A 22,776-nucleotide genomic window follows, 5' to 3' on the forward strand; every position below is an offset into this window, starting at 1 on the left:
CGAAAAAAGACGCCACTGAGTTTTGAAATTTGAAACTTGAAACTTCAAATCTGACAGCTAATATTTTTATACAACTTAATAAACCAAATTATTCAAGTTCAGGTTTACCAACTCTCTCAATCAATTTTGATGACTCTATATGTATAATACTTTGTTTTCCCCATATTTTCAAAAAAGATTTGTAACTTTCCAGTTTAAAATGAGCACCATTTATAATTATAAGTATCCTGATCATGGAGGAAAGAATTTATTTTTAAATTTATATTCATTCGTCCATGATCCGGATCCTGAGGCCACTGTAGTAACTGGAGTTATTTTTTTTATAGTTGGGGTACGTTGGCATGCCTGTCGATAACCATTTTTCGATATTTTTTTGACAGATTGTCACTGTTTACGCTGTCACTGTTGTTTTCTTCATTTTTTCTATTTAGTAGTTGTAGCAGGTTGTACTCATTCCACTATTCCCTTTAATCTGTATAACTTATTCATCAATTTTGATACCAAGTGTTTAATAAAAGTTATTGAAGTGAAAATAGTTAAGGAATACTAATGTCTAATGTGTAACTGTAAAACTATTTAGGCCAAGATATTTCAAAATATATTGTGATAAAGAAAATGGATCACATATTTACTATTAACAAAAAGCTAAGTAAATCTGTGGATCCTAACAAACATCTTGCATTCAACAAGTAAGCACAAAAATAACCTTTAATGTTAATAACGCTAAATGTTCATGTATTTTAGGTTAGAAAAATCAACAATTTGTTCAGTTTCCAGTACAAATGTGGTGGCTTTTAGCACTGAATGCAATATTGATGAAGTAAATTCATTATTCTGGAGCTCCAATGTATATGTTTGTGATTTAAATAGCCCGTGGCAAGTCCATAAGTAATGCAAACAGACAAAACTTAAATAAGAAAAATTAATTTCTTTTTTTGTAGGATTCTGTCAAATCCATCTCCAGTATCTGTCTTACAGTGGGATTTCACAGGTGATCTACTACTAGTAGCTGATGAAAATGGTTCCATAAAGATATATAAAGCTAAAGAGCATATTTTAAATGACTGGACACTAGTTCTACAAACTGTACTAGAAGGTGAACATATCTTGGCTGCCGCATTCTTCCATTCAGGCAAAAAAATTTGTTTGAATTCTGAAAAAAAAGATAGTTCTTTGTATATCGAAAAATTCCATCATGTCAAGTTTGCTTGTTCTGTTAAACAATTCGGAGGACGTCCAGCCAGTGGGGCTCTTTTACTCACAACAACTGGAATGTTGTGCTCAATTCTTCTCCCACAATCCACTAGTCAAGTACCCATGGTTATATCTACTGAAAGTTTGGCCCCAACAAGGATATTTGTGAAAGCTGCTGACATTTGTTATGGCAAAAGTACATGTTTGTAAATTTACTATTTTTTGTATGCTGAATTTGTTTTTTAGATGGTCATTTTCTACTAGCTGTTAGTAATGGAGATCTTTCTATGCCAATTCAGTGCTATAAAGTATCAGTAAGAAAAGTTGAAGATAAATGTGTGATCACAAGTCAGTCATTACTAAGTTTCTTTTTATTTGAGGCACCTAAAGAAGCACTAAGTATAAGTGTACATATTTTACTAAATTTATGAATTTCAATTATATAAATTTTAGTGGAACAGGTAGCTAAAGAAAAAAATTGTCACATCAGTCATATAAAGTGGATAATGAGGGAAGACGCAGACTCAGTTGTTGTCGCTGCTAGCAGCGATAAAACTAGTTGTTTGCAGGTTTGGGAGTTGAGAGAAAAAGCGTTACCAGTTCATAAATCTTTAGGTAAATCTGAAACTCCTCAATTTTTCAATACAGTTGTAAGTATAACTATTATTTTTAAAATACACAATCAAACTATTTTTTTTTTTAGCTTTGGCAGTATCAGTGTCACTTTCAGTACAACAGTAAAGTGACCTCATTAGCAACAAGTAAATTAAGCTTGCTTAACAACGTTTCCAGTGGTTACGTTGTGGCCACGTTTTCTGATAATTCCATCCATTGTCTTTACAGAGATACTTTGAAACATCTTGTCAGTACAACATTGAATATTTGTCCACGGTATTCTGACGAACCTTTGGCTAGATACCCTAAAACAAGTATCAAAATTTCAAACATTGATATGTCTTGGCTAGGGAACATTTTATTAGTTATTGATTCAGATGATAGCCTACACATGTTTAAATTACCTCCACAAATTGATAGCTCAACTCCATTGAGTGTGCCATATTGTACTACAATTTTGGAGTACTGTATGATGAGCGGATTCGATTGGTTGGATTTATTGTTGGTTCTGAGACCAGGCATGTTGGACGCTTTGTGTGATAGACTGACAGAAAGCTTCAATCGACAACCAGCTTCTGTTCAACAATTCTTTTATGTACAGTACTTGTGCATGAAGATCTCTTTGTGCAGGTAAGTGTTTAAAAATAAATTATTAGTTATTGTTAAATGAAAATCCATATTTTTCATATTTTCTGATTCATTCTACTAAAACAAAAATTAATAATAATTATAATTAAAAATGCCAAAGCACATTTAATTCTCTTCACAATCCACTTCCAGATTGAGCATACAAGGGCAAACCAAAGCCAACGACCTCACTCAGTTTTTAATGCTCCACAGTATCTCTACAGCTTTCAAGAGTCTATTACGTCCTAGTGAGATGAGTAGTCATGACAAAAGTCCCGCTGATTCGCTAGCAAGTACGTTACACACACTTCGTAAACATTTTGTCTAAACACTTTACCAATTTTCCTATTGTGTAGATGTTATAGCTGAAGGCCAAACCGACGTGGACAAAGTCCTCATGCACCTAGAAGCCAAAGAATTTACGGTCGAACCGTCAACACTTCAAAGTTTGCAGCAATTAATCCAGTGGGTGGCTGACTTGGCTCTTAACTTGCTGGTGAAGTTACCAGATAGCCGCCCCATTATGGGAAAACCGTACGAGTTGTTGAGAGATGTCAAAGCCTTGAACATGCTGAGAGAGATGTTGGTGCTGATCAGAATTTGGGGTTTATTAAGACCTGCTTGTCTTCCGGTTTTTATCAAGTCTGACGGTAGTTTGGATGTTTTAGCGTTGCTGTTTAGATTGTTGAGCAGATTGGTGCAGAACGTGAATGAACCAGATGATTCGCTAATTGGTAAGTTTTTTTAACGTACTATTACAGTCGCAAAAATATTGAGATATCTTGTTTGCGTATTTTTTACTACTGAACTTTGTTCCTCTGAGTCTCTACAAAAGAAGTGTTTTTTCTTATTAAAGATAAATTGCTGACAATATTTCACAAAATTTTCTCGGAATTTTACTGATTTCGTGTTCCTTGCATATCGTTTAAAACCCAGTAGTGGAAAATAAAAATTAATCGCCTGTGTTTGACATATGTCGAAATATAAGGTAAACTAAATTTAATCTTCTCATGTGGAAAAGCAATAATATGAGAAGTACATGTTTAATCAGAGACTTTAATATGTTTGATTGAAGTCTGTGTTGAGTCATCATACTCTTGTCATTTAAGCATGAACAGTGGTGGAGTCATCAAAATTTATTGAAAGAGTTGGTACTCCCTGCTGCCACTCATCTCTAAGGGTTAAAATTGTTTGCTTCGTTGACAATAGTCTTATTACTCCTATTGTCAGCTGGGAAAGTGTATTTCTCGGCTTGCAGGTAGAGCAGAGTAATGAACTAAAATATTTATCTACTACGAAAGAAAACACTATTTCTCAGCTTACGCTCAGGAAGTAAAAACTCAAAAACACGTCGATTAGTATATAAAAATTGCCATTTTGTAACATTAATTTCAAAATTTTTGACCTATATTTGACAGATGTATGGCATCATCCATAATTTTTTTTAAATAGCACCATAGAATACCCTCTCTATAGAACACGATCTCTAATGCTTTTATGTTGGTCACAATGTCAGCATCTACTGGCTGGGTCGGGAACTAAAACTGGCGCTAAATTTGAAAGCGAATTTTTAAGGTGAATTTTTTATAATTGAAGGGAAAAATATGGTTTGTGTATTTTATATGTTAGTTTCAAAACGTGTAAATACGTTTTGAAGCTGACATATAAAAAACACAAACAGTATAAAAAAAGTAGATAAAATATTTGACATAGTATATTTAAAACTTAACATTCAGTTGTAAATGTAAATACAATAATAACAAGAAATAAATAAATACATTGATAATATCTTAAAAATATCTTAAGAGAAAATTAGAAAAGTAAGCAAAAGTCAAAGAAAATAGTGCAAAATAAAATAACATTTTAAATATTAAATGTTCAAAACTGATAACCAAATACGTTTCCCAGTACTTGATGCTGATGAATAACCTGCAAAATGCAAAATTATACAAACGTTCTACTTTCTTTCTGTAAAACCTAAATATAACTGTTGCATTTCTGTTTCCAATGGAATTGATTTGTTAGGCTTTTCCTTACCACATATTACATTGCTGACTTTTTTCATAGATCTGAAGATAGACTCTCTTAAAAATAAATGAAAAGTTTAGTTCTTCGATATGCAAAACACTCCCGAAAATCAAAATCAATCACTGTTGCCCCTTTCATAACCGTTTTATAAAAAAATGGGCAGTGTTTACGCCAGGCATAGAATTTTTACAAAAAGCAAAAACAACAGGTTGCTTCTACCGTTCGAAAATTCCTCTGAGTACGCAAATATGGTCTGCAATTTTTTCCGTCCTTGTTGAACCGTCATCTTCAAAAACCACAACTCTGTCCTCACAAGGCAAGTGGTCCAGATGAGGCTGAATGAACATCTCATCAAAGATGAGAGTACATACTTAGGGTTAATTTTGCGACTTACTTGCTTTCTAAGAACTTCGAATATAGGTTTGATGATACCCGGTTCTATTGGAACTTTATTTAGGGTTGCCCTCAAAGTGTTAATAGATAGCAACATAAACATTCTTGGCAGAAGTTTATACGATTTTGAACCATACTTCCAAATGGCAATGGCATCTGCTTTCACCTCAAATGTAAAACTCCTGCTTTTCGATTTACGTTTCTAATCTAGTTTTCAAAAAATTCTCGCTGAAAGGAAGCCAATCCTTTCACGATACCAACCAAACGTTGATCTCCTAGAAACTTCTTAGCGGAGCGAAAGGCGTTCTTGTGATTGCCACATCAATGTGGTTTGCTTCGAGTGATGCTGTAGCAAGTTCACTATCAGCTGTGAATAAAAATATCTTGATATTTGTTTTGTAGTGACTTTCAATTTGTTTTTACCGTGGAAAGACAGAATAGCTGGTACTGTAAATCTATGCGGCTTTTGCGTTCCTCGTATGTAGTCTTTATCTGGTCGAAAATGATGGAAGCCAGTGTACCCTCTGCTATAAATTTGGTTGTTGTTTAGAACCACGAGTTTTTGGTTATTCGCGGCTTTATTATTTGCGCCATAAACCGATTTGGATGTGGAACCCAAAGATCGGCTTAACTCTCGTCGTATATCCGTAACATGTTGTTGTCTTGCATTTTTGTTCTACAAAAATTGGGTATAATAATCTAGTCAAGGCAAAGTTATATACTCACATTTGGCAATTACACTCCACAATGTACAATGTAAACACATAAATTAAGAAAACTTTGAGAAGCACTTTCCCACTATGAAATCACGCATAAATCACGCGAAAACAACACAGGAAATGTGTCAAATGATAAACACTGCCGTTGCTAGGAGATCTAAACGAATTCTCAAAAATTTTGAAAATCACAGCTTTTACAGATTTCTTTTCATTACGACTCCTGGCGGGCGGGTCGGAAAACTTCGCAAAGAAAGGATAAGGTGAAGGCTATCTCATTTCAAGACCCCTGAATAGCACCTCCTATTTTTTTTTAGCATAAAGTGATAGTCCCATAGATAAAATAAAACCATAATATAGAACGCAAAGTCCCTAAGAAATTTTGGGTACAGCGCCACCTATCGGCGTGGTGACGGTGCAAAACCACGGCCTCCCAGGACTTTACATTTATTTTATTTTTTTTATTTTTTCGCACTTTTACAGAAAAGAAAATGCTACGAATACTTTCGATTTTTTATTTTTAACCTTTTGTTATACAATTCCGAGGCTTTTTTATAAACATTATTACTTCCCGAGCGTAAGCAAAGGAAGTATTGTAATCGAGTCCGTCGGCCGACTCTCTACTTTTACATTTTCTCGATCTTTCATGACCCCTAGAAGACGAAGAAATAGGTCTCCCATTTCCGTCTGTCTGTCCGTCTGTCCGTCTGTCCGTCCGTCTGTCCGTCTGTCCGTCCGTCTGTCCGTCCGTCTGTCCGTCTGTTGTCCCGGATTTTTATTAGACAGATAATCTCCGAAAGTACTCGACCGATTGTTGTGAAATTTTGTACTTATATTAAGAATATCATGTAGATGGTAAAACGCTAACCAAAATTTGTCTAATCATCCCCACCACTAATGCGATGACGTCACTTCAAAATTGTACATAGTAAATGGGTTTTCAATTGTATAAAATAACATAGTCCTACACATGTAGTTTACAACTCCGAATCGACTTTTCACCCGAAACGTCCAGATTTTTGGAAAAAAAATCAAAATTATAAAACAACATTTTGAAATTTAATTTTTAATCTGCTAACCAGAATGCTTTGAAATGTTGCAGATGTTTTAAGGCTATAAAGAGCATCATAAATCTTTAGTCAAAAAATATTTGCTTACCCCCTCCAAAAACTTGATGACGTCAGCTCAAAAGTTTGTGGAATAAATCATATCTAAAATGTACAAAATATGATGAGTCTGTACTTGTGATCTATCACTCCATTCATATTTTTTGGATTTGCATATACAGGGTGACTCAAAAAAATTAATGAATGCGTAAATTTATTTTACTGATTTACTCAGAAACTACAAAACCGAATGCTTTGAAATCTTGCAGATGTTTTAAGGTTCTAAAGAGCATAATAAATGTTTAGTCAAAATATATTTGCTTATCCCCTCCAAAAAATTGATGACGTCAGCTCGAAAGTTTGCCGAATAAATCCTATCTAAACTGTAAAAATATGATGAGTCTGTACTTGTAATTTATCACTCCATTCATATTTTTTGGATTTGCATATACAGGGTGACTCAAAAAAATTAATGAATGCGTAAATATATTTTATTGATTTAATCAGGAACTACAAAACCGAATGCTCTGAAATCTTGCAGATGTTTTAAGGTCATAAAGAGCATAATAAATGTCTAGTCAAAATATATTTGCTTATCCCCTCCAAAAACTTGATGACGTCAGCTCGAAAGTTTGCCGAATAAATCATATCTAAAATGTACAAAATATGATGAGTCTGTACTTGTCATTTATCACTCCATTTATATTTTTTGGATTTGCATATACAGAGTGACTCAAAAAAATTAATGAATGCGTAAATATATTTTATTGATTTAATCAGGAACTACAAAACCGAATTCTTTGAAATCCACTGCGAAAAAAAAACATAATAGGCATGCAGTCGTCACGTTTCCGACAGCGAGGGAAGTACTGTCTAAACTCTTTAGACCAATTTTTAGTAAATATTTTTGTTCGCGTTTCTTTACCGCTTAAAATTAAATTCAACCCTTTAACATAAGTAAATATTGTTAAAGAAACCATTTTGTCTATAATTTCTTCTTCAATTTTGTTTTTGTGCTCACAGGTGAATGAAAAATTAATGTGATATCGAAGGACAGTTAAAATTTTGATTTTAATATTATTTGCCGAGGTAATGTTACTTAAAATGATTTTGGAAATATTATATATTTTGTTGAGGTTTTTTATAAACTCTAAATTGCAATATGTTAATTTTCGACGTGTTGGGTTATATTCTCTTGTACTGATCAATTCATGGCATGGCTCATTTTCGGAATATTGACCAACTATGTGAGATTTACATACTGAACACTCTAAATTTTTTAAAGTTTTACAGATCCAACCGGACACATATCCAATAACGCTTTGGTGTAAATTTTTTTCTAATTCAAATGCCGAAAGATTTGATATGTACCTGTTGACATTAAAAGTTTCATAAAAAATTTCGTTGTTTTGATCATTATTACTACACTGGCTAATTTTATCTATTATTCCACGTACATTAAATAAATCGGGAATATTTGTACTTTCACAATTTGTACCTATTGATTTTGATCCACAAAAATTTCGAATTAAAAGTGATTTAAAATTGTCTCTAAATTATAAAGCTGTTGGATTTGTGGCTCGGCTTCTTTGACTTCGAATTTTTCCAAAATAATTTTCAATGACATCCTGATTTAGAGCACGAGGTAAAAAAAACTTACACTTGCCACCTTCTATCAAAATCTTATATAAATTTAAAAATCCTTCCAACGTTTTGATCCAATTCTTTAGAGAAGGGGGTACTGTTTTCTGTCCATTACTATCTACAAAATACATATTGCCCAAGTGTTGAATAGCTTCTTTCCAAAATTTTGTATGTCCCGAATTTCTGTAAACCCCACCAGAAAAAGGCTTTCCACAGCGTGGACGAAGTGTTCCTCCATTTATGCTATCGAATATTTGGTCAAAAAATTTTATAATCCTTGCAGTTCCCAGGGCTTCTCGACTTAATTTGGTATTACCTATTAAATATACATATTATACATCAGGTTATTACCTACAGTGATTTTACCAATTACCACTCTCAACTAATAGTTTTATAGTTGACGCCATCGAATGACTCAACACTTGAGTTGCATATGCCACTTTCATTTTTGGAATTTTGTCTGGTATTACATGCAGGTCCGTAATTTTATATAGTGCTCTTAATTCGCCACACGCTGAATCATTGACATAAGCTTCCACAATATCATCCCATTTTGCTACTAAAATTTCGTCATTTACTTCCCAAACCAAATTCTTCGTTAACATATTGTTTCTTATCCCCTTTATCAAATGAGGCCCGTCATACAATGGTATAATTTCTTGTTCTTGTACTATAATTTTTCTTTCTAATTGCCGACTAGATTCTTCGTTAATTTTGAATGTTTCCTTTATTAACATATTTACACCTGCTTGGTTTGTTGGTCCCTGGTCACAAACTGTAGCGATAACGGTTAACCCACAATTTTGAACTTTTTGAATCAAAAATTTCAATAAACTGGCTATACGCGTAGATTTGGTTGTAGATGACGAAAATCCGCAATAAATAGGTTGCTGCCATTTCTTAAAAAGCCCAGCGAGAAAAAATACAAGAGCGTGATCCGCAATTTCTAAACTTTGTTCCTCACCAAAATCTTTAAATCCATAAAATTTATCACTACTTTTTTCGTAATCAATATGAGGCATTATGGCCATTTCATCAAAAATCATGCTACAAATTTTATCTCTTTCTTTCAATTTTAACACAGCTTCCCTTAAGTTATCAAACACTAATTTATTAAATCCAGGATTAATTGGGACCTTATTCAACATCGACATAACTGTTTGTCTAGTTGGAAGAGCAAAAAACTGTCTTAATTTTGAATAACCCCGTCCTGTGTATTTGTGTAAGCAGAGTGCAAAAATTTTCTCTTCAGTGGTGTACCTGCGTCCTCTTGGTTTCACATTTCTTTTTCTCAACTGACTCAGACAAAAATTTATAGCGTCCTGTCCTAATACTTTGCTGTTCAGTTTCATTTCAAATTTCGAAAATATTTTCAAACGTTGGCGGTAAGATGCTGCTCTAATTTTATCTCTGCGATTTGGAGGTTTAAAGTGGGACGAACATGTGGATGAAGTGGCAGGAATCTTTCTTATTAGTTCAGGAGAAGTCCTGTTTTCCAAATCTAAATTCGGTATTATACTGTCTTCCGATATATTGACTTGTTCACCCGAATGCGTGGGCAAATCGCTTAGTGTATTATTAGCAATTTCTAAAAAAATAATTGTTTTGTATTTAACTACTTGGTTAAATACTTAAAGTTACCATTTGGAATCAGTATACTAGGCACAGCAATGTTCCGTAGTTGTTTACCGTTTAGAAAATCAGATGCGGTAAAGTGCAGACTACAAACCCGGTGTGATTTATAAACCTGCGTTGGATCTAGTGTTTGGAGCGCAGGATTTTGGATCCGTTTCAGCCATTCCCTGAACCGTGTTTGGTCTTTTAAGGGATTAGGAAACCTGTGCCCCTTAGCACCAACACTGTAGCACTTGTGGACGCTACACAGCCTCATTTTAAACAGCTAGTTACTCAAATAATAAATAGACAGAAGCACTGACAATGACAGTATTCAAAAATTTTTTTGAATAAAAGTCAAATTCCCGGTTGCGCCAGCTATTGGCGTGGTGACGGTGCGCAAAAAAATTTCTTAGGGACTTTGCGTTCTATATTATGGTTTTATTTTATCTATGGATAGTCCCTTGAAAGAGAAATTTTTGATATGTGGTTTAACATAATTTACTGTCCTAAGAAATGAAAAAAAGCCAAATGTGTGTTTTAAAATAAATTAATAAAATCATCGTCAGACACTGATGAGATCTTTAGTTCCAATGCACATAACAAAAAAATGCGTGTTCATATACATAATTCCGACCATAATCCTCACTCTTATTTTTTAATTCCTGGTTCTACAAAAACTGTTCGTATGTGTTGGGCATATTCTAGAAGTAGATAGAACAGAAAAGTAAAATTTGCAAGAACATTTGGTTTTTTCCAACCCAAAATCTTAGAAATTTAGGTAGGTATATACCTAGTTACCTCTCGGAATGTATTTTGAATGAAACAAATTGGTCGAAGGTTATTTCGACAGAACTTCCTTCGCCTCTAAATGCAATAGAACAAATGCAGCTTTTTCGAAAAATGATAAAACTTGATTATGCGAATTTTATTTATTTTATGAGAACCCCTATAAGTTAAATTTTTTTCCAAAAATTCTGGATGTCGGGTGAAAATTCTACACGGATTCACACACCACAAGTGTAGGAGTATCTTATTTTATACAACCAAAAAATATATATTTTATAAATTTTGGAGATGACGTCATAACAATGATGGTGGGGATGATTAGCCAAATTTTAGCGTTTAACCATCTATTATAAAATTAGAAAACCAAAATTTGGTACTTTATTTCCTATGCGAAAGTACATTAGTGGTCATTGTGAGAGAATGTTTTGTGCCGTAATCAAAAGTTAGTACCCAATTTATTTTGTGCAGCTTCTCGAGCGTAAGCGAAGGAAGAATTGGAATCGCCTCTGTCGGCCGACCCTCTACTTTTTCGTTTACTCGACCTTTCATGACCCCTAGAGTACGAAAAAATAAGTCTCCCGTTTCTGTCTGTCTGTCTGCCGTTCCGGCTTTTTATTAGATATATAATCTCCGAAAGTACTGGGGCGAATGTTATCAAATTTTGTATTTATATTAGGAATATCATGTAGATGGTAAAACGCTAACCAAAATTTTACTAATCATCCCCACCAATAATGTGATGACATCACTTCAAAAATTGCACCTAGTACTTAAATGGGTTTTAAATTGTATGAAATAACATAGTCCTGTACACGTAGTATGTAACCCCTAATGAGTTTTTACCCGAAACGTCCGGATTTTTTGAAGAAAAATCTTCATTTTGCAATTTAATTTTGAATCAAAATATATATTTACTTATCCCCTCCAAAAAATTGATGACGTCAACTCAAAATTTTGCGAGATATATCCTGTCTAAAATGTGTATGATCAGTCCATACTTGTAGTTTATCATCGTATTGATATTTTTTAAATTTGCTTATACAAGGTGATTAAAAAAAAATTAATCACTCAATTTATTTTATTAAGTAAATCAAGAATTGCAAAACTGAATAATTTGAAATCTTGCAGACGTTTTAAAGTTATTGTAAGCATGGTAAATTGTTAATCAAAATATATCTCTTTATTCCCCCAAAAAATGGATGACGTTATCTCAAAATTTTCCCCAATAAATTCTACCCAGAATGTGCAAAATATAAATTTTTACTTGTGATTTATCATTGCATTCATATTTTTTAAATTGGGGTATAAAGGTGGCTCAAAAAATTAATGAATGAATCAATTTATTTTATCGATTAAATCAGAAACGGCAAACTCCATTTTCCCAGAATTTTGGAAAACAATACCATTACAATACAATACTACACTGCACCAGTGTTGATATACATGTCCTTGCAAAAATGATGACACCATCACGAAATTGTCTAAAGAAAAGACTCAACACGAAAATGCTGGATATGTTTCATTGTAGTATAGTGAACCAAGAACTATAAGGTTATATGGCCATCATAATATCATCCCATTGTGTCGAAATTAAGTTGTTTACAATAGAAAAGGTTTTAGGGTCGTAAATAACGTGTTCACTGCAGCTCGACCGGCTCTTGTGGTTTCGTTCAGGGGCGGCTTTCACTAAATATGAAAATCCACCACTCCACTATTTCTTTACTACCTGCAGCCGCTGAGGGTTCCGAAATAACCACTCGCTTTGAAAGCCGGCCCTGTTTAATATGAGCAAGAAATGTTTAGAAGATGATTTATTGCCAACCGGTAAGCTTAGTGCGAACCACACAAAGGGGGTATTTATTTGCGGTCAACTACTTTTATGATGGCCATATAACCTTATAGCTCTTGGTTCACTATACTTCAGGAGCTAGGGAAGTTCTGTCGAAACAAGTTTCACCAGTTTTTTGCTCTGGTTTAGATCTCGATTTGATAAAAAAAATTTCTTTTTGAATTTTGTTTGTGAAGTCTGGGTAAGTAGTTTCTGTATTTCGTTATTTAATATTTCAAGAATGGGTAGTCCCATTAATTCTGTTATTTGAAAAGCTTTTTATTTTTGGAAATTTTGTGTGGATATATAATTAAACATGGCGACCTGACTACAATATTTTTTCTTTTTTTTATCGCTTTCGGTTTGACACACAAGGCCAACAACTTTTTTTTTATGGACCACCCAGATTTTTTTGACATTTTCAAATGCAGAATAAAAAACTAATTTCAGAAATTATCAACATGCTTATTTCCACTGATACTAAAAATAGAAAAAAAATCACAAAAAAACACCTAAAATTGTAAAATCACGCCATGTTTGAAAATACAAATAAATAGTAAACTACGACTGGGACTACAATAAACGTTCAAAGTGTTCTCCGTTTACAATTTGGCAGTGTTGTAATCGATCAACAAAATGTCTCAATCAATTTATCTGTGATTTTACAATATTAAGATGTTTTTTGTGATTTTTTTCTATTTTGTGTATAAACATGTCGATAATTTCTGAAGGTAGTTTTTTATTCTGTTTTAGAAAATGTCAAAAAAATCAGGGTGTTCCGTTAAAAAAATAAAAAGTAGGCGGTCTGTCACACCGAGAGCGATAAAAAAAGAAACAATGTTGTAATCAAGTCGCCATGTTTAACTATATATCCAAAGCAAATTTCAGAAAAAAAAGCTTTTCAAATAACAAAGTTATTCGAATTGTCGAATTGTTGACATAGGCCATTTGTTAAACAGTTTAAAGAATATTGTGGATAAAACTTGTTCATGCACTTTTGCTGATGTTGACATAACTAATGAAACACGTTTTGATTTCAAAAGCATTTTTATCTACAAATGTAAGATGTATGGTTTGGTAGAAAAATTTAGCACAGAAAGTTGCGATATAATTATTATAAAAAAAAAGTAGAAAATTTAAAAGCAGATATTTTAAATGATCCTGCTCACATTTTTGGTGATCACTCCAGTTGCGCCACATAATTTTATTGTGTCCAAAATTTAGACAAACTGAAAATCCAATAGAATATTCCAACTTTTTGAATAGTGATTTATATTCTCCTTTTGTGGCAGCGTTAAGAAGAGTAGCAAATTTATATACTGTTAACGATTTATTAAATTTATTAAACTGCCCAATTCGCTCAAATGGGGTATTGACAACGAAGAAGTGCCAAGAGAAGAATTTATACAATCTATAGGGTTGATTGTAAAATCATGTGGTTTTTTTGTTGACAGAAAAAACAATTTGGGGGCGTCTCCAGATGGTTTAATTGGAGAAGACTCTATAATAAAGATGAAATGCCCTTTTAATGACAGAAAAGAAAATATAAAAGTAGCTATAGAAAACAAAATTATTAAATATTTAGAGTTAGACCCAAAAGATAAAAATAAAATTTTGTTAAAAGAAAATGATAGTTATATGTTTCAAGTCCAAGGACAACTATATATAAGGAATCGTCAAAAATGTTATTTTATTGTGGGTACAGAAGAATGTGATCTAAATCTAAAATACTGAATAATTGAAAGAGATGATACCTTTTGGCATGAAAAAATGGTATCTCAATTAACAGTTTTACTTATATACAATGTTACCCGAAATCCTTGATTCCGGATGTGATCGCTATCTACCGGTACGAAGTAAATATATTAAAAAAAAAGTTACCTAAAATTGAATAAATTCAAAAGTGGTCTTTAAAGCCAAAGCCTTTCATATCTTCAATTTCTTGAAACGAAAATCTCACTGTCCGGCGACTCTAGCCACCGCACTAATCCGCTTAACCGCCCACTGTGGAGGGTGGGTCAAAACTTTCTAATGTAATAAATCACTTTTTGTGGCCGGTTGTATGTATTATTGATTGCCTATTTTCTGAAATTCTTTGATTTCGTTTTTTTCAATTATCACAAAACTTTGGGCAAATAACAACTGATTAAAGTACTATTTTTATTTATCTATAGATTGGTCATAAAATTCCCTAGAAAAAATATGTTATAACGCCCAAAAAGGTAATCAAAGTTTCGATAAAATTATTTTTTTTCTAATAACCTAATGCATTAATTGTCATAATAAAATTATTCTGCGCTACATTTATACACTGGCTATTCTAAAAAAAATCAGCATCGCTTCAAATTCGATATTGTCCGAATGAGAAGTCATTAAAATTTGCATGTATTTGGTATAGGGCTTGATACTGGGGACGTACGGCCTTAAGGGTATGTGGCAATGAATTCATATACATATGCTGTAACGTGTTTTCAAGTTGGCCTAAACTTCATTAATGTATGTTTATGTTTTTTGATTTGAATTTCAACATGATAATTAATTTAAATCCCAAAACCGTTGGCGGCATGATTTTACATTACCAAACAAAACTATAGGTACTTCTAGTTTTTTTCAATTTCCATATCCATTTAGAGATGGAAAATAGCCATTTCTAAACGAAGAATATTTAGTAAAAAAAAATCCACAAGAAAATTGAATTCCTCATTTTATTTTCTTAAAACATTGGACAAATTAAAGACGTAAAATTGTATCCGGTATTTCTCATGTTTGAAAGACATCGCCTGAAAATTTGAGTTAAATGTATCACTTTTTGTTTAAAAAAAGTGTGAAGAATCTATTGAGTATTATTATTTCTTGATTATTCCAACAATGCCCATAACAATAAGTCCAAAACGTTGGAATCCGACTGCAAATAAATTATGTTATTCATTAAAAATGAATATATTAAGGTGTACCTCGCTATTGACGCATATCCTGGTTCTGCTGCGGGTTCTACATCGACGAGCATCCACTGATAGTATTAAAACAAATATTAATAAAAACGTTACATTGAACTGTACTAACTTCATTTCAGAGAGCTTTTTTTTAAAAAAAGTATGCACACCACACTTTAAAAAGGATCACTTCTTAATATGAATTACTTAATAGGAATGAACTATTCCACATGTCATCTTCTTAAATAGGAGACAAATTAAAAAAATGGCGAAATTATTACATGTTACATGTATATGATTATAGTGATAACGCTTGGTTTGTTTTGAATCGGTGAATAATATGTAATTGTGGAAGCTATTTAACAGGAAAATTGTCGTTTTAAAGATAGCTTCCACTAAATTCTCGACATCAAAATTCAGAGAATACTCGTAATAAATTTTCATTAATTCGTCCCTTTTTTACTGATCCAGCTTTATTATCTAAAGAAAGAAATCTTAAAATAAATTTTAATAGATAATAATAATATAATGTTTACAAAAAATTAAAAAACACACTCTCGCAAAAAGAAATTGGGGGTTAAAAAAGAGACTGTGAGAAATATGAGATCCGTAAAAAATGAGCCGTGGGACACTGAGATTAATAATAATTGATACGCAAGTTACAAAATTGTAAATTTTTTATTTAACAAAATTGTATAACGTCTTCAAATATTTTGTTTAATTAAAATAGTAGTTTTCATATCAAATAGGAAATGCGATATCGGTTTCCGCTTTGTTTTATTTTCGACGGTTAAGTTAGTTGACGACATTCTTTCAAGATGTCCACGTGCTGCCAAAAGTTGCTACCACAACCCTACATTGACGATGAAAACAAGTCTTTGTCTCAACCATTCAAGTTCATCGGTTTTCCCTTATATTGTGTGCTTTTATTCATACTATATTGGTTCATATATTGCCCACTGATGTTCGTAAAAGTGTACCATTATTATACTCTTCATTCAATCGCTGTGTGGCCTCCAGAGTGGCCGTACTATTTTTGGATAGTGGCGTTGGTGGTTTTTTTAATCCTAGTATCCATTTTGGTAATTTTGTGGAAATGGTCGCCTAAAAGAGACAATAATTTATTTCAAGTAAATTACATCGAAGGCGACAAAATATCTTTAACGCCCGATCTCAACAAGAAACCTCAGAGTAATTCGGACATTGACAAGTGTGAAAAATCGTTAAATATCGAAACAAAAGAAGAAACCGAGTTGAAACCGATATTCCAAAAAACGCCACTAAAACTGGATCTTACACCCAAGGAAGAACATAAAGTAGAAAAATCGGGCGAAAACGTAACAACTCCATTAACGCCGCGTGAAATCTTTTTCTACGACTTAATCGAAAGTGCGAACAAATCTTTTAATTCCTCCACAAAGTTAAATGCGAATAGAAAGAGCGAGCCAGAAGACACACACGAATTCTTCATAGCGAGTGTATCTCCGAGCAAAACTTGCGTCTCAAATGTGTTCCTATTTGTTAATCCTGATGATAAGGAACAAAGTTCAGGGCAAGAAATTGTTAAAGATGTCAAATATTTGTAAATGCGAACCACCTGTTTAAATAAAATCACAGAATTATGTACTATTGTTTTATTTTCTTTTAATTTGACAGATGAATGTTGTCTTCTGCCGAGCCAAGTACAAATTCAGCTTCTTCAGCCGTCAAATAATCGGACCGTGTTGGCCTCTCCTCAATTGGTACAGCAGATTCTACCCCTACAGGTTTGTTATTATTGTATATTTATTTGCTGTGAGAGGTACGATTTGTTGAAACAATTGTTTCTCCTGAAGGTAGTCGTTACTAGAGTGCCTTGTCAAATTTATCAGGAACGTTCGTCTCAAAGGGTTTTCCAGTTTCCTAAAAAAATTGCAGCAATCCACTTGACTGTAATTTTTTATAATTCGTAATTTTTTGAAGTAAAAAGTCAAACATTGAAAATATTTTCTGAAAGTGCACTGCAGTTTAATTAATTGTAATAACAGCGCAAACGATGGATATCATTTATATAATTTTAGCTCATGTAAGAAGACTATTGCACTTTGAAACGAAAGTTTGAGGCGTCCAAATTGGAACATTGGTTTTACCTTCAAAATTTGTCAAGTGCTTACTTTTGTAAATCCTTTCCGCTGTACATTTAAAATTATATTTGATCAAGAAGATTTAGTCTACGACTTAAAGTTTAAAAAAACCGTTTTACCTAAATATTTTCAAGATTTTAAAGATAAAGCACCATTTAAAATTGTTGTTTTTGAGGTTATGTTGTGTAGCATACATATTAATAAATAAGTCCAGAAGACTTTACTACATTTATTATATAAAAATCTGCAATCGTAATTCAGTGTTAAATAATAAAAACAACATAAAAACCAAAAATTGCTCACCTAAAGCCGCAGCAGCTCTTATTAGGCGCTTACGAGGATTTGTCTCCTTTTTCCTTCGTTCTCACTATCCGAGCCAGAGTTTGATGACGAAGACGTAGAGTCTTCGTCTTCATCGTTTATAAAATCTTTTAAAGAACCTTCTGATTCCTCGGAATCGTCCTAATAAAAAGTAATTTTCAGTTCAATGTGAGGATTCTTAGAAAGTTTTTGTACAATTTGTTTCTCTGACCCTTCTTTCCTTGGCCAACTTCATCTCAATACTCTTATCTAGAAGCACTCGTGGATAAGCACATATCCTCTGTAAGGCTTGAAAATCTACAAATAAAAATGACGTCCGATTTGACCCGTCGATGTTTCTTTTAGCAAAATGATTCATGTAATGTTGATATAACTTAATCTGAGTTTCAGAGAGTTTTAAGAATATAACGTATTCAAACTTAGGAGGCAAATATGGTTCCAAAACAGAGTCGTCTCTTCTTTGTACTACACCGTCCAGCATTTTGTGAAGAACGTGAGATCTTTTTCTCATAATTTGTAAGTCTTGAGGCGTCGAATCTGTATACTGACCATTAGTAATCGGATTTACGAAACAATTTACGTACTCCTTGTATGTTCCCACGAGATTTGGCTTAATAAACTGCACCATGCAAAAATACTCTTTGAGATTATTTTGTAAAGGGGTGCCTGTTAATACAATTCTTCTTAACGTTTTTATACGATTCACAGCGATGCTCAGATTTGTTTTTTCGTTCTTTAAGAGATGACCCTCGTCGCAGATCACCAAATCAGGACCTACATATAATTCGGTACGTCTCAATTGTGTAACCAAATTTTATTCTAAACTTACCTGGATCAACCAACGCTTCCTGAAACGCACTTCTCATCTTCTTGTTCAACCGTTTGTTGTCTGGATTGCTCAAGTTCCTAAACATATCATATCCTATAATCAATACTCCCCCACAATTGTGCCACGTTTTGATTTGATACAGTCGTTCATAATTTTGTTTGAACGATACCAGCTCAAATATTTCAAAGTCGTCATTGTCGGGCAACCACTGTTTGAATTCGTTAACCCAATTTAATACGGTATTTAAAGGGCTAACAACTAAAACTTTCTTCACTTTTGTCTCTTCATTGTTGATTAACAAAGTATGAGCTAATGTAATGACCTACAATTAAATTCATTAGATAAATACAGCGCCATTTGCAATTTTACCTGTAAAGTTTTTCCTAAACCCATGCAATGGGCCAAAATGCATCCGGAGCCCGTAGTGGATTTTGCACGTTCCAGCGACTCAAAACATGCATCCCACATAAACTGTACACCGCTGGCTTGATGCGGCTTCAGTTTAGTTACCAATTGATCATCAACTTTCAACAATTCTACGTTGTTCTTTTCGTCAAAATCTAACACTACTTTGTCAACTGTGGCGTTTTTCTGGGAGTTGCCTTCATACACTAGATTGTACTTTTTCTGTTTTTCGGCGATGCGAGCTTTTCGTTCTTTCTCTTCGGCTTCAGCTTGTTTTGTGGTTTCAGCAAGGGAGTCTCTTCCCCAAATGTTTCTGATTTGCTTTCTTGTTGATTTTTCTTCGTCGTCTTCGCTGCTGTCGCGGACGCGCTTCACTCGTTTACGGGATTTTGGTCTATATTACGAAAAACGAGTATTTATAATATAAAGAAAACGGATTTTGTGGTTTCTTACTTTTCAGGTTCTTTCTCCTATTCTTCTTTCTCTGATTCTGATGAACTACTAGATTCTGGTTGAAATTCGTCGGCGCTGTCTTTTTTGTTGTCAGAATCAGAATCGGATCGAATCGTTTTTTTCTTACGTCTCTTTTTAAGACTAAAAATTGGAAATGTGAAAACATTTTTTTTTTTTTTTGTATTAAAAGTACTTTATTGTGTTAGTATAAAAATACAAAAAGCAATTTTGTTCACGACTATTTAAAAAAAAATGTTTGCAAAATGAAATCTTTGTATAAGCACGTTTGTAAATTAGAAATGCATATTAAAATATAAAAAGAATACTTAGTCATAGGATAGGTAAGCAAAATTCCAACTTTTAGATAAATATTAGGCAACAAGTTTAAATGTAAAGAAAGTTGCAGAATAATATTAAAACAAATTCGTCTATCCACATCGAGACCTTGAGAAGATGGAGAGAAGCAACGCGGAAATAATCTCCGTAGAGAATACTAGACAATTTTTATTTATTTATCACGCGATAACACGTCATATTACTGCCATTTTTCTATATGGTAATATAATACGTACCTAAACATTTTTAGTCAAATAAGACTGAAACAAGAAATACCAAATGCACTTCAGTTTAGGTCACTTCTTAACAATTTGTGTGTAATTCAGTATCTACAGTTAGTAGGGGAAGTTATACAGTATCAAATAATCAAAATTGATTAGGAATAAGAGATTTACCAGCTTCAAATAATGCCGTTTCTTCTGGGCAGTTTCTCTTTCTAGGAGCTGGAAAAGTTACGACCAAGCATTTTGTTTTGTGACACAAAATTGTTTGAATAATGTTCCTTGCTATATTTTGGCAAGAATTAGACAAAATTTAAAGTGTGTCAATTGTCTCCAAGCAATTATTACCAAAACATTTTCTAGGCCTTATACGAAATTCGTTTGTTTAAGAGAATTTAAAGTTAACTCATTAACATATCCAACAGAAGTTGTATTTAATTTGTTTTTAACTATGGAAAAATTTTTGAAAATAGGTAATTCCTGAACAACATGTTGATTTAAAAACTCTGTATTTACACGAAATGAAACTTGATCACCAAATTGCACGTTTTAAATTGCTAGTTTGTCATAATATTAAATTAAAAATTTTAAAACTATTTTCTTTGTTTCGGGTTCGAATACATCTTAAAAAAAACAACGCAAAATAAGAAGGAAAATTTTAGAAGAACGGGGTGCATGTAGAGAAAGTCGAAGTTTAGGTATAAGAGATATCTACTTTATTCTCTGATAGTTAGTTCATTTTTTTTGGTTTGTAATTTTGTAATATAAATTTAAATATAATGAAACCGATTTTATTTTTGTTCAAATCTAGTTTTACTTCCATTAAAAAAGGAGTCGTCTAGAATCAAAACCCGTTAAATCCACTTTTTGTAAATTTTGAGTTACAACTTAATTTGTTCAAAATTTAAGGTTCATTGACTGAGACTTTCATACTTGGCACAAAAAGTATCACTTAAACTCCGAATAAAATAAATATCTATATATTAAAGTAGTACAGCATGGACAAAATCCTTGGGAAACTTTATTCAAATAAATCTTACTAACATGAAATTTATTAACGTAATATTTTCTAAAATAAAAGGAAAATTTAGGTTATGCATCCAAAAGGATTCAGCAGAATGTACGAAGGTGGTAATCTAACGATGTCATAGAGATTTTAAAAATTCAATACTTGTTGATTTGTGTTTACAATACACCAAATACACCCGTATCGATTAGCAGCCTAATTTCCATCAACGAACGCAGGCGCTTCAGCATAATTGCAAATCGTACGAAAACAATGAAATTATAACTAAACAAAACTTGTTTATGACAAAACTCACAAAATCCTGTAAATATCCATCTTTATACAGCTTTTTATGTCATTAAAAGGCAATCTATGGTTCCTATGGACCTCTTTAATTAAGGTCCAACATGTTTGTATTTATTAAGCTGTGAAGAATTTTACTGTGTATCCAAAAGTTGGGCCATTTGCTTTTTCAATGAAGTCTTGTTACGTTATCTTTATGAATTTGTATATGAAGAGTTATTTGAATTCTTGTATTATTTCTTATTAATTTCCTATTATAACCAATAATTCCTCTTAAAAACTGAGTAATTTAAATTTCACAGCTACAGAATTATGTATTTCTATATTTTGGGGTAAATTTTATCTGCAGTTTTCGATTTTTTGCCTCAGTCTAAATGTAGTGACTTAAAGCTTCAATATTATCACAAATTAAGTATAGACTATTATTGAGAAGCCATTTTGTCACCAAGTTTTGTCTGCGAAGTAACTACTTATCACATTTTTTTATAATTACGAATGCCTGGAAAACTGTAAACTTCAATAAGTGTCGTAGTTTTACTATTGACACATTAGAATTGACCTAATAACGCTAAACCAGGCAAAATAAATAACAAAAAAATATTCCAGAACCACCAGAATCGTTTATAGATATATTGTATTTTTATTTTTATCTATTTTCAGCTAGAATTTAACAATGACCCAGAATGTCTTATGGCTTCAACCGACTCAGGGACCACGCAGACTGTTGATTCTATTAGGCACTTGTACTTAGGGCGGACACCTAGAGCGATTAAACAATGTGTAAGGTGTGGAGGATCCGCTGGAACTATCCCTGTTACGAGAACGGCGGCTATAAGAGCATGGGACCAAAGATGGCTTCGATCTTGCCAGTAATTTTATATCGAATTTTGTAAATTAATATTACAGTTATTTTATTGTAGATGTGGAGGTTTGTGGAGAATGCAAGTATACACATAAATCAAGTTGGAATTTTTATGGAGGATCTATTAAAACGCTGTGAAGTGAATTCGTTGTTACAGGGCCCATATTACTGACATGTATATAATGAAAGATAATTTTGTATGAATGAAGACTATAAGACGTATAAAAATAGTTTTGGTTTTATTTTTACACTATAATCAGTAGTAAATAATGAAAGTAAACCAGCAGTCATTAGTGTCTTTTTTATTTAACACAACTGGTCGAAGGTCATTTCGACAGAACTTCCCTCGCCCTTGAAATACAGTCTAACAAATCCCGCTTCTTTGATAAATTAAAAAATTTGACTTTGCGATTTTTTTTATAACCTATAT

General features: G+C 32.7%; 2 protein-coding genes and 1 long non-coding RNA gene across 4 annotated transcripts; 1 reads left to right on the plus strand and 2 right to left on the minus strand.

Moving 5' to 3' along the window:
• Nucleotides 1-388: 388 nt before the first annotated feature.
• On the plus strand, nucleotides 389-22,576 carry LOC135136209 (mediator of RNA polymerase II transcription subunit 16). Of its 2 annotated transcripts, none has more exons than XM_064065391.1 (11): nucleotides 389-689; nucleotides 745-888; nucleotides 942-1,390; nucleotides 1,441-1,593; nucleotides 1,648-1,844; nucleotides 1,898-2,439; nucleotides 2,590-2,729; nucleotides 2,793-3,170; nucleotides 17,144-17,253; nucleotides 22,145-22,353; nucleotides 22,405-22,576. In XM_064065391.1, the coding sequence occupies exons 1-11, from the start codon at nucleotides 616-618 to the stop codon at nucleotides 22,439-22,441; spliced, it is 2,433 nt and encodes an 810-aa protein (XP_063921461.1). In that variant the 5' UTR covers nucleotides 389-615; the 3' UTR covers nucleotides 22,442-22,576. The 2 variants fall into 2 exon arrangements, with proteins under 2 accessions (XP_063921461.1, XP_063921463.1); XM_064065393.1 differs by having other exon boundaries at nucleotides 2,802-3,170.
• On the minus strand, nucleotides 4,347-5,859 carry LOC135136389 (uncharacterized). Its single transcript, XR_010281700.1, has 3 exons — nucleotides 5,584-5,859; nucleotides 5,281-5,533; nucleotides 4,347-5,224 (listed from the first exon to the last, which is right to left on the minus strand). It is a non-coding gene; the product is annotated as an uncharacterized LOC135136389 (long non-coding RNA).
• Nucleotides 17,254-21,517, minus strand: LOC135136600 (transcriptional regulator ATRX homolog). The gene is made up of 6 exons (XM_064065958.1): nucleotides 21,498-21,517; nucleotides 19,130-19,559; nucleotides 18,761-19,082; nucleotides 18,143-18,705; nucleotides 17,914-18,072; nucleotides 17,254-17,389 (listed from the first exon to the last, which is right to left on the minus strand). Exons 1-5 carry the CDS (start codon nucleotides 21,515-21,517, stop codon nucleotides 17,935-17,937), a joined length of 1,473 nt encoding a protein of 490 aa, XP_063922028.1. The 3' UTR covers nucleotides 17,254-17,389; nucleotides 17,914-17,934.
• Nucleotides 22,577-22,776: the final 200 nt, after the last annotated feature.

Source organism: Zophobas morio, unplaced genomic scaffold (genome assembly GCF_036711695.1).
Source record: "Zophobas morio isolate AGI-343-1 ecotype UQ-CSIRO unplaced genomic scaffold, CSIRO_AGI_Zmor_V1 ptg000026l, whole genome shotgun sequence".
Lineage (NCBI taxonomy): Eukaryota > Metazoa > Arthropoda > Insecta > Coleoptera > Tenebrionidae > Zophobas > Zophobas morio.

Bases quoted from the DNA above. Each gene is read 5' to 3' on its own strand.
- LOC135136209 (XM_064065391.1), top strand. From the start codon at position 616: ATGGATCACATATTTACTATTAACAAAAAGCTAAGTAAATCTGTGGAT. The intron at 690-744 runs GTAAGCACAAAA...CATGTATTTTAG, and splicing joins AAACATCTTGCATTCAACAA to GTTAGAAAAATCAACAATTT. The intron at 889-941 runs GTAATGCAAACA...CTTTTTTTGTAG, and splicing joins AGCCCGTGGCAAGTCCATAA to GATTCTGTCAAATCCATCTC.
- LOC135136600 (XM_064065958.1), bottom strand. From the start codon at position 21,517: ATGGATATTTACAGGATTTT. The intron at 19,083-19,129 runs GTAAAATTGCAA...ATTTAATTGTAG, and splicing joins GTTTAGGAAAAACTTTACAG to GTCATTACATTAGCTCATAC. The intron at 18,073-18,142 runs GTCAGAGAAACA...ACTTTTTATTAG, and splicing joins AGTTGGCCAAGGAAAGAAGG to GACGATTCCGAGGAATCAGA.